A 12684-nucleotide genomic window follows, 5' to 3' on the forward strand; every position below is an offset into this window, starting at 1 on the left:
ATGCAGGTGTGCACCAATTTATCCTTTCGAAATTCGTTATTACTTACAACGCCAGTTCTGGACGGTCTCTGGATCCTTATATGATATATAGCAGACTATAACTATAATAATATTTATCAATAATTATTTGCTGACTGATAAGTGCGACTATCATTGAAGGATGATAAATAATAGTTGCTTGAAATAAGATCAATTTTCAATGATTCATTAATTGCATATGCTGCACAACAAGATTGCTTGGTACCAAGACAGTACAGACTGCATATCACGAGATGGATCAGGTTAAGAATAAAAATTTAAAAAAACTTTGTATGCTGACAAAAAACACAAATGTATTCCCATAAATGAGCACAACAATAAAATATATCAATATAAAATAAGCTTTCCAATATTTCTAATATCACAGGAGTTATTATCATTAACAATAATGTTTGCTCTAAAACATAAAATATTTATTTATACTGATATAAATGAATAAATATATATATATATATTATATATATATATATATATATATATATATAATCTCAAATTGATTCAGAATTTAGCAAATTTGAACATGTTCCACTCATGGGTTTGATAGATATATTTCAATCGATTATAGACAATTTAGAGAATTTTTCTTCAAAATCTCAAGGGCATGAGTTTGTGCTGTGCATGGAAATAAGCTTCCTATAAATTTCAAATTATATTTGAGAAAATAGTTCTCAATAAATTTATATTAATGTATAACACGTTGTGAAGTATTCAAGCTTGAATCAAAATTTATATAGCACTTTTGAATAATTTCCCCAATTCACTAAAAGGCCTTATTAATGAGCTCATCACTAACACTCACTCGAAAGATGTTTGCTTGATGAATAATTAATTATTCCAATAATTAATTTGCCAAATCCCTTTGACTCTGCTGGGCTATGGTATGGTCCAGGTCATGAAAAATTTTTCTATCAGTATTAACTCCTAAATGGGAATATTTTACAGTTGAGAACTCATAATATACACCGAGTTCACAAATAAACAAATATTTAATTCACATAAATAATTCAACATTAAAAATGGGTTGACTTGTTAATTTTAAAAAAAATTGAAATGGAACCCTATTCTTCTGATGTATCTATCTTCCATGGAGTCACAAGCCAGAGAGATGCCTTCCTAGAAAATTTTCATCTCTTCCTCTAAAATTTGCAAGCCCTCACCTGATTGGTTCTCAGGTCCTTGTAAGATGTGATATGATTGGCTATTCAAGATTCAGGGCTTCCTTTGCTTTTGTAATTAACAAAGTATAGAAAAAAAAAACTATTATTAATTATTAACATTTATAGTAGGTTACTAAATTGTATAGTAGGTCATAAGAGTTACAATTAGAAATATTTCAATAAACACTGTTGCAATAACTGTAAAAAATCAATATAATGATCTCAATGTGATCTCTAGTTACTCTTGTATTTGTGGTTTTTTAGATATTAATAAATATCCGAAGTGTCACAATTATTATTAATGCTTTTAAATTCACATATCATTTACATACATCTAATATTTTCAATCATAGTGAAATAAAACATATTTTGATGTGACTGGTAGGTCGATCAGCTGATTAATTGAACAATAAGTTGAGTAACTGTCGGCTGAGCTGAGATCATATGACCTACAAATCATAACAAAAATTCTAACCTCTAAGTTACATAGATGTTTTGTATTTTACGTTTGCCAAGAATAAATTACCATTTTTACTATATTTCCATTTATGCCAAAGAATTTAGACTAGCGGCTAGCGTATAGATAGATCTTTCATTGATCTCTTATCACTTCAGCGATAATAGCTGTACTTCTTATCACAATGGAAGATTCAATTTTATAATAATTCTACCTTGACTAGGCTGTTTCAGTTTCGTTTCAGTTTGCTAATTCTTTATACAAATAATTTGTTCTACTTGATTATCTCATTGTGAGTCATAAGTGACATCACAATACTTCCTTGGAAAAACGACTGGAAATTTTGTTGTCTGTCAATATATATATATAATATAAGCTTATGCTTTTTGGGCCAGCATGTGGAAGCGTCAGAAGTGACTTGTCATAATTTAAAAAACACAAAACAAATATTACATTGAAGGACAGTATGCTATATGCAGTATTACTGCATATTTTGGAATGGCCTCTATGGGTCTGCCTCAAATGTCAATTCTCTGTAATACTCCTTCGATCCATTTAAGCCCCATATCACTTGCCGCATGCACCTCCTGCAATCCTCCCTCACATGGGAACAGAGGGCAGTTCGAAACCAAGTGCTCCATTGTCTGTATCTCGCCACATTCACAGTATGGGTCAGGTGTAAAACCCCATAAGGCAAGAGACTGGGCGCATCTTCCAGTAGATGTCCGGAACCTGTTCAAACAGCACCACTGCCGGCGGCCAAGCAGTGTCCCTGGCACCTGTACATTTGGATCCTCAATTAGGTGTTTCTTCTTTACTGATGAGGAGGACCACCTTGCCTTCCAAATTGTTTCAATATCCTGACCATTCTGATCATCTAATCTCAGATACCTCCTAGATTGTAGCCGTCTTGCTGGTGCATTATTTAGCTCCTTAGCTATTGGCAACTCATTCCTTGAGACAACCCTGCTAACAAGTTGTCTTGTCTTATTCAATCTGCGGAGGTCTGGTGGCAGGACATTACAAAGCACAGGTAGCCAGTTGGTCTCTGTTGGTCTTAATGTGCCACTGATTTTTCTCATGGATTCATTTAGCTGCACATCGATCTTTCCCACATGTGCACTATGTGCCCACACAGGTGAGCAGTATTCAGCCACACTGTACACCAAGGCAAGACTGGATGTTCGCAGCGTTCCCACATTGCAACCCCAGGTTGTTCCAGCCAGTTTGCTTATAATATTGTTTCTGGTCTTTAACTTGTCTCTTACACCATCCAAGTGATGGCGGTATGTTAGAGACCTATCAAGTCGCACACCTAGGTATCGAGGAGCTTCCTGATGTGTCAGTCTCTCTCCACAGAAAACAATATTTAGCCTTCTCCCTGCATCCCGATTACTGAGATGAAAAGCTGTTGTGACTGTCTTGGTTGGGTTGGGTTTCAGGTGCCATGCCTTGAAGTATTCTGCCAAATTTTCCAGATCTCTGTTGAGCGTAGTTTCCAATATCTCAAATGAGGAATCTTGTGCCACCAAGCCAATATCATCTGCATACACAAATTTCTGTGCTCCTGTGGTAGGGAGATCGGCGGTATACACATTAAAGAGCATCGGGGATAGCACGGAGCCCTGAGGTAGTCCATTCTGTATTCTCCTCACAGAGCTTTCCATACCACCATGTGCCACCCTCAGCGTTCTATTCAATAGCAGTGATCGTATGAGGTTGACAGTTGCTCTACATTTCAATGCCCGTGTAAGTTTTAGCAGCAGTGCACTGTGTCACTGTGTGCACTGTGTCATAGGCCGAGCTAAGGTCAAGAAATACTGCCCCTGACTTCAGCTTCCTCTCAAAACCATGCTCTATGTAGGTTGTGATGGACAGCACTTGTTCTTCACAGCTACGGCCTTCCCTAAATCCTGCCTGTTCCTGTGGAAGAGACTCTTCTACTCTTCCAATAATCCTGGACAGCAGGACACGCTCAAAAAGCTTATAGATGACAGATAGGAGTGATATTGGTCTGTAGCTCTTTGGGTCACTAGGCTCCTTTCCTGGCTTCAGAATGGCAACAACTTTTGCTCTCTTCCATACCACTGGTGTTCTGGATTTCTCCATAACAATTGTGAAGAGGTTAGTTAGCCAGTGTATGGCCTTGGGTCCCAGGTGCCTTATGAATTCAGGAAGGATGCCATCAACTCCAGCAGCTCTACCCAGCTTGATGTTTTTGATTGCAGCTAACACCTCACTATAGTTCACTGGACTCACAAAGCCAGATCTTTCAGTACATCTACGCAATTCTCTTCTCAGATGTCGCTTCATATGCAGTAAGTCTCTGTGTGGTACATTGATATCGCTAACCTCACATATGGTGTCAGCTATTACATCAGGTGAGACCGTTGCATGGGTTGTGCTCACTTTCGCTGCTCCCAGTCTTCTAAGAAGATTCCATGATTTTCTACTGGAATGAGTAAAATCCATGCTCTCCATTGCAGCCACCCATCTGCTGCGTCTCTCCTCATCCAGTTTTTGCATCAGCTGGTTGGCAGTCTCATCACTGTGTGAATTCCTGTATTCTTTGAGGAGGTCACTACACTCCTTACTCCAGCAGGGAATGTAACTCTTCCTATGACCTCTTGGCATTGATCTTTTAGCCGCCACATAAATCAGTTTGGTGAATCTATCATAATTCTCAATAGACACTGGGATTCTGCTAACAGTCTTTTCTATCACTTCTGTGAAATGGGCCCAGTCCGCTCTACGTAGATTCCATCTTGGCATTTCTCGATTTTGGATAGATGGCAGCACCAATCCAACTTCAATGACTGCGACACTATGCTGGGTTCTTGGAAAGCGGGATTCTATTGTTCTCTCAGTCATCAGTGGCCTACCATTCTCAGAGCATGTCACAGAACAGAGATCTGGTGATGATGTTGTTCTCCAGCGTGCAGAATGGAAAGTAGGGCTCTGTTTTGCATCAAAGACCAGGAAGCAGCCAGCTCTCTCCATCCACTGCTCTAACTCTGCTCCATCAGCATTGACATGACTGTACCCCCATAGTGGACTGTGTGAATTGAAATCTCCTGCATATATACATGGGTGTTCTGCAGCCGGTAATGGAGAAGTGCTCCACCTTTCTGAGGGAGGCTTGTAGACATTGAAAATTGTTGTGTGTCCATATTTTATCCCAATGGAATGACAGTTTCCATCCACAGCTGTACATAGCATGGCCTTGTCCTGGGTAATATATGTGGCAAGACCATGCTTGTCATGAAGAAGAAAATTAATCAAAGAATACCCTGGGATTTTTAGCCTGCTCTCGGCATTTGTAGCAACATGTGTCTCTTGAAGGAGTATTACATCTATTTTGAGGTCCCTCATCATCTCTCCACATATTTCAGCCTTTGATCTAGAAATTCCTTCAATGTTGAGCTGAGCAACTCTTAGATTATTATGCCTAATTTCAAGCAGAGTATTGTCATTATAATTTTGAGATAGCTGTGTTGAGCCCTGACAAGTCTGTCAATACCATAATGGAAGAGAGTGAACGAGTGCATGTGTGGGATTATTTAGCTGATATCACGAGGAGAAAAATTCAGCAAGAAAAATTTATTTCCGTTTACCTCTCTGTTTTTTAGAGAACGCATGTTCACTTCAGAAAGTCCAAAATAGTAACTAGATGCTGTTAGTGTAGAATAGTACATAGCATATTAACAAATATTGAAGCAAACATAGTATATCATTCCAATCGGAATCATGGTATAAGTTATATTTTTTTTTTGTAATTGATGATGTGTTTGTTTTTTGAAGTGTGAATAAATTGTAATTTTGATGAGTGATAGTAGCTTAACATAGATTTCAATTTGGACTGTAGTATAAATTTGAAAAGGACTGTTTTGTGGGCATAAGCCTGTTGTGCCTCCTCATATAACTGTAAAAATAATTGTACGACTGAGAAAATGAATTCTATAAATATGAACTATAAATTCAATTTTTCGTTACAAATTTGCTATGCTTTTACACTACAGAGCAAAGCTCGATCCCCCGATATTAATTAATTTAATTAATTTATTGTTGTCTGATCAATTCAATGTGAATAGCCGACAAGACAATCATTCACTTAGTGTTATTGTCATTCAATAAGACTATTATTGTTAATTATAATAAACAATGTCATTCCAATTATAATCGTTACCTATTGATATTATTAAGACATTCAATTGTTACAAAGTATCAATCGTTATTGATACTTGATAAACTCTTATTGGAGACACTCTTATTACTGGATACTCCCCAAACATAATTGCTCACTTCTATTTTAGAATGAGTATTCAATCATGTCGATGGAACCTGACGTTATATTTACTAATGTTATACCATTTACACAAGACTATTTATCAGTGGATTCTACCAGAGAGGATGATACTCGAAAGTAAAGCTGAATACTGATACGAATCAATTCACAGCCAGCCCTAGCCTAATATCGAGCTAGGCTAGGCTGACCTGTTAAACGTTATAACTGAGTTGGAGTTGTATCTTGCAATGGGTACAGATTTAGTTTGTGAAGATAGCTTCTGCTGGCAAATATTTGATATTAATAGTGTATATTGCAAGTATTATTGATAGTCTGATATCGAATAACTAATAACAAACCGATCAAACAGCCTAAAGCTGAGTCTCAATAAAATTAATAACGAATTTGAATTCCGTGACTCATCAAAAACCAAAGCTCATATCAGTTAGACCTAATGGCAAATCTTGTCATTCAATATTTGTTTTATAACTCTATGTTGAATCTCGCACAACAAATCTCATTAGTCCCTAGTTTATTCTTTCCATTTTGTATTTGCCTCGCAAACATGTTGTCTGCGTCAGTAGATTACGTCACCATATTACGTCATTTTTGCTAGGAAGTTGTTTCCGTATAGATTGGTAGCTCTGGTTGCTCTAGGTTGGTAACTCTTCTATGTAAATCCTTTTTATTTTCTATGTGAATCCTAAAATTAGAATTTGTTTTTTGCCACTCAAGTTTTTTTTCATTTGTATTGTTTATTCCTAGATGACGCTTCAGATGTGCATAGGTTAGGTTAGCCTTTTCGAACGTGTCCGGCCACGTTTTGGTCCGAGCATGCGCAGAACGTATACTAGACGTATACTATCGTATAGAACGTATACTATCATTGTCAGCCTCAAGGTCGCGCATTAAATGATGGGATTCGCCATGGATCTTCCTTTTTTTATTGATGGACCCACTGGTCCCGTGCTGTCACCGAATACAATAAAACCAGCTCATTATCACTACTACTGCTGCTGTTGGAGTCATTGAACCAAGGTAAGCCACAAGGAAATCCAGATTCACACCACGGGACCGTCGGAGTTGACATCTTCCTGCATACTGACGGGAAACGTGGCCGGTATAGCATCGCAACAGTCGTGGCGGTGTGAATTGGCATGTGGCTAGCGTGGCCGGCGTGGCGTGCGTGGCTGGACGCACGCTAGCTACTTTTCAAAACATCGCTTCCCAGCTAATCAAATGAAGCAATTCACATAGCAGCCACGGCCACGCGGCAACGCTTGCTATACTAGCCACGCGTGGCTACCGTTCGCTCTCTGAGCGATCTTTTCAAACGTGTCCGGCCACGTTTTGGTCCGAGCATGCGCAGAACGTATACTAGATGTATACTATCGTATAGAACGTATACTATCATTGTCAGCCTCAAGGTCGCGCATTAAATGATGGAATTCGCCATAGGTCTTCCATTTTTTATTGATTGGATGTACCCACTGGTCCCGTGCTGTCACCGAATACAATAAAACCAGCTCATTATCATTACTACTGCTGCTGTTGGAGTCATTAAACCAAGGTAAGCCACAAGGAAATCCATATTCACACCACGGGACCGTCGGAGTTGACATCTTCCTGCATACTGACGGGAAACGTGGCCGGTATAGCATCGCAACAGTCGTGGCGGTGTGAATTGGCATGTGGCTAGCATAGCCGGCGTGGCGTGCGTCCAGCCACGCACGCCACATGCTGTGTGGAATGGCCTTAAGTAATACAGTTCCGTATGAACTTTTTCGTATCTTCAATCGGCATACATATATTCTGTCCTGCTCTTCCACCGGTCTCCACGTCTACTTCAAATGATCATTTCCATCCCTGAAGTATACGTCGGTCCACGTCGTCGACGGGATATCATCACCTAGATGCTCGCTCCATTGAGGACGTCGCAGAACGTCGGTCTTGGGTCGTCATCTTGGTTTTCGCCGCTTCATTGTGCTTGGGTGTCGAGGAGTGCGTCTGACTCCTGCCAACCAGTTACCGCATCGTCGCCGGTCTCGGATCCATCGTGGATCTCTTTCACTTTCCTGTGCTTTACTTTGGACAAGGCCTGGCCCCATCATATGTTTTCAGATGAGTATAAATGTCACTGCATTTGATTATTCCATTGTCCCTTATTCAGAGGTCATTCCCCTCGTTCTTACGTCGTGTGTTTTCCACTCCATTATGTACATTTTGAATATAACTACCAAGTTGGGTTATGTTTTCAGCACTAGATATTTTCGTATGAAATAACTGGTTATTTAGTATTGGTGTAATTAATTTATATTATCATATGTTCATCTATACGAGGTGATAAAACTAAATCAATATCAACTATTTTTTAATCAATTTCGTATTTTTAGAAACTGTTTCAATACCCTTTGAGACTTTGCATTTTTGTTGCATCAGGTTTTTAAGATGACTCAACTTAGTACACAATTTAAATTTATTGTAACTCATTTTGAATAATCAACTGATTATTTTTATGATTCGTATTCATTGTTTTGTTCTTGGAATTTTCAAACTTCAATATTGTTTTTCAATTGCATAATTGCTATTTGTTACATATTTGAATCATCACTATTGATTCAAGTAAATTATTTTCACTCACATTGTTTGATCTGTATGACTGTTCATGCAGTTTTCTTGTCATCACAACCTAATTATTTTCAAACTGAATAACTATTTTTCAAACATATTATTGTCAAGAGACAGCTCATTAAATTGGCTAATTACTTGGATTTATTCTCGTTGCTATTAAACCATCTACTGATGTTGTAGGTTAAGCCGTTGGTCCGCATTTAACCAGTCGGTCAACACCTGGATAGTTTATAAGCTGTGGTTCGCATTTAACCAGTCGGCCCTGTTTTTTTTTTTTCTGTGTATGTTTTATTATCTATCGGTCCGTACTCAAGGAGTCGGTCCAAAAGGATTAGTATATCTTGTGTGTTCAACAAATTTACAATTCAATCCCAATTTTTTATGTTGGAATTCTGATGGTGATAAATGAAGTATTACATATTGTAGCTCTTAACATCTTTATTTATTACAGCACTTATATACAGTCCACTTATTTATTACGGAATTAAAAAATCTAATTTTCTGATCAGAATTCATCACTCATAAACCATGATTAATTCTCAATTCTTAATTATCTTTCTAAAATTCTTCCTTGATAGGAAATTGATATCAACGATGTATAAATATATATATATATTTTTTTTTTTCAAACTTGCATTGCTATAAATCCATTGCTGTATGGCATATCCACTATAGGCTTGAAATCGCAAAGTGTCAATATTCTGAATTTGGATTTTCAAACGAATAATGCTCAAGAATACAATTTGGATGAACAATTAATAGTGATATCAATTTCAATATAAGTAGACCAAGTCTGTTCCATTTTATGATTCAATATACAGCAATCTTGAAATTCACAAAAGAGTTACAATTTCTCGTTTTTTACATCACCATCAGTGTCATCATCATGGCCTTTGTTTTTTCATATAATTCTGAGAGTATTTCTAATTCTGTATAGACGATTCGACTCAATTCCATTATATTGATCAGAATACTCAGAGAAGATTAATGAATTCTGATTCCCAATTGAATAATGCCAAAGGTTCACTCTTGACTGATTCGCTCGTTTGAAACCATAGTTGTGGATCAGATCAAGGGGTGGAGGGTGGTAACATGTAACAGCAGTCGCCATGAGTTATGCAAGAATATAGAATGAAATATCAGTGGAAAGGATTCGTCAGTATCAGAAAAAAAACCACCGATGGTGGTGGACCCATATGCGTGCGTTTCTGTTCGCTAGTGAAAAAAAACTGGAAGCGAAATTGAAATTTCCCTCTTTTGTGTTCACTGAACATGGAAAACTCAGGGATAGGCCAGAGAACATTGCATTATTATCACTGGGGGCCGAATTTATTTTTGTAAAAGTATACTTGGCTGCCACCAAGTTGATAAGATCTTTTGACGTGGGCGAAGGATCCCTACTAATATAGACAAGCGCGCTAATGAAGAAAAGCTTTTCCCAATTCTCCCGAGGGTATGTGAATGATTGGAAATTGAAGGTAGAACAGAATTGGATGAATATTATGCTGGGATATGATTCACAGTATAGGCTCAGATATGATATTCCCTGTTGAAGTTGTAATTGGAATGAGATAGTAATGATTTATCTTAGACTTATCTTAGTTGTAAGTAGATCCAATAAGTAGTTCTTATTTCTACTAGAATAGAATAGATTAAATGCGACTGTCCGAAAACATACACATGTATAAAGGCATTGTCAGTAAAAAAATACATAAAATTCAAATACTGTACATGATTTATAACTTACCAAGCCTAATATAATAACTTTGTATTCAACTCTATCCAATTTAATGAATTGTTATCTTTTTTGCGGCTTGCTAAATTTTATATTTAACATATAAAGCACCATGAGTGGCAAGCGACGACAATTATTGTAAATTTCCTCTTCTTTTCTTTTATTGCGTTCTTTAGAGATAATGAATCTGGATGCAGATGCTTATGATTCTCCTTTAATAGACTGTGTTATCTGTAATGATATAAATAATTTCGCTAACATTGATGCTGACAAATCGATGGCGTTTAGGGTTATCCACCAAAACATTCGTAGTTATAATAAAAACTTTGATTCTTTCATAGTTCTTTTGCAAGGTCTTCAAGTAAAATTTCATTGTATTATCCTTACGGAAGCTTGGCTTAAGGATGATAGCGATTTAAATAACATTCATGGATACACTTTGCATAGGTCCTATAATAACTTAAATAGTAGCGATGGTATTGTCGTCTATATTGATAGTAGCCTATCCGTTACTTGCAGTCAGCTTTGGGTGGAGTGGCCACGAGCTTATCTCTTAATTTCAATTGGGAGGGTGTTAAATTCGATCTGTTGGCCGTTTATCGTAGTCCCAATTCCAGCTTTCCACAGTTCATCGAGGGTCTCTCTGCGTACTATGATAATGAATTTCGCCATTCCAAATTATGTATATTTGGTGGAGATATTAATTGCGATCTTCTACAGCCTAATCCTTATCCATTACGTGACGATTATTTAGACACGCTATGTGAGGCAAATCTGATACCGTGCATAGAGAACATTACAAGACCGGACAGTAATAGCTGCTTAGACCATTTTTTTCTAAGATGGATGAGTAAATTTGTTGCAAAATCAGTAATAATAGAATCAGCAGTGACAGATCATTTTGCTACATGTATTATACTTCACACCCGAGAAAACAAAAGACCTGATCAACGGGAGGTAAAGTTAATAAGTAACTGGTCCAATATCAACCTTTCTATATCTCATCAAAACTGGGATCACGTAACAGCTGTAACTGATCTAAACACATCCTCAATTAATTTTATCAGTACCTTACAAAATATAATATCATCCAATACTGTTGAAGCTGTTAATAACGCAAAAAATTCGAGGCTCAAACCATGGATCACTTATAATTTGGTTAACTCAATCCGCAATAGAGACAAACTTAGAAAACAGTCACAAAATCAACCTTTCAACCTGGCTCTAAGAAATAGATATATACGGTATAGAAATGTCCTTCACTCAACTATAAGACGAGCTAAATTCACTTATTATAAAAATAAAATAGATACAGCGGGAGGAGACCCTCGAAAATTCTGGTCAGTTGTTAATGAGATTTCTGGTCAGCCCACTCATAAAGATAAGTTTCCGGTTGACGCTTTCAATGACGGCAACCCTGCTCCTCCCCCAAAGGTGGAAGAGATTTCTAATGATTTCAATAGATTTTTTGCCTCTGTGGGGGCGCGTCTGGCTGCGGTGATCCAACCCACTGGTCCATCTGTGGTGAGGGACTCCGACTACGCTACCGGTGCCGTGTTTGAGCTTCGTCCTGTTGCTGAGCATGAATTGCTGACTGTGGTGGGCAGCATGAGGGGGCGTTCTGCGCCGGGTTGGGATTCAATTCCGACTCAGCTGTTGAAGGATAACGTGCATGGGCTGCTCATCCCGCTTTTACACATAATTAATCTCAGTATTTCCTCTGGCAGTTTTCCGGAGTCTTGCAAATTGGCTAAAGTTATACCTATATACAAATCTGGCTCAAAATCAATTATAAGTAACTTCCGGCCAATTTCCCTTCTGATTGCTCTAGCTAAAATAATTGAGAAATGCGTGAAAATTCAAGTTAATAATTACTTAGACAACAACAATATCATTTCTAACAACCAGTACAGCTTTAGAACCTCTAAAAACACATCCGATGCTCTTTTTGAAATTAACAAGTATGTTACCACACAACCTAGCAATAAACAAGTTTTAATTTCTTTTCTGGATTTATCCAAGGCCTTTGATTCAATAGATAGGAATATACTTTTTGCAAAACTTGAAGCAATTGGCTTCAAGAATCTCACCTTAAGATGGTTTAGAAGCTACTTTGAAGATAGAACACAGAGAATATCATTAAATGGCACAGACAGTGATTCTATTGCAGTTGATTATGGAGTGGTGCAGGGGAGTACCTTGGGCCCTCTACTTTCCCTCATTTACATCAATAACATATCCAGGTTGCACCTACATGGTCAATTATTCCTCTCTGCCGATGACACGGCACTTGTGTCTACAGGCTGCACATGGACTGAACCATTCAATAATGCTTCCTCTGTTCTCGTTAAACTAAAAAAATTGGTTTGACAACAATGTG

The 12684-nt window shown here is 37.6% G+C and overlaps 1 protein-coding gene across 1 annotated transcript; it reads right to left on the bottom strand.

Moving 5' to 3' along the window:
- Positions 1-3384: 3384 nt before the first annotated feature.
- Positions 3385-4425, bottom strand: LOC120351099. Its single transcript, XM_039427111.1, has one exon. The coding sequence runs from the start codon at positions 4423-4425 to the stop codon at positions 3385-3387; it is 1041 nt and encodes a 346-aa protein (XP_039283045.1).
- Positions 4426-12684: the final 8259 nt, after the last annotated feature.

This window comes from Nilaparvata lugens, chromosome 1 (genome assembly GCF_014356525.2).
Source record: "Nilaparvata lugens isolate BPH chromosome 1, ASM1435652v1, whole genome shotgun sequence".
Taxonomy (NCBI): domain Eukaryota; kingdom Metazoa; phylum Arthropoda; class Insecta; order Hemiptera; family Delphacidae; genus Nilaparvata; species Nilaparvata lugens.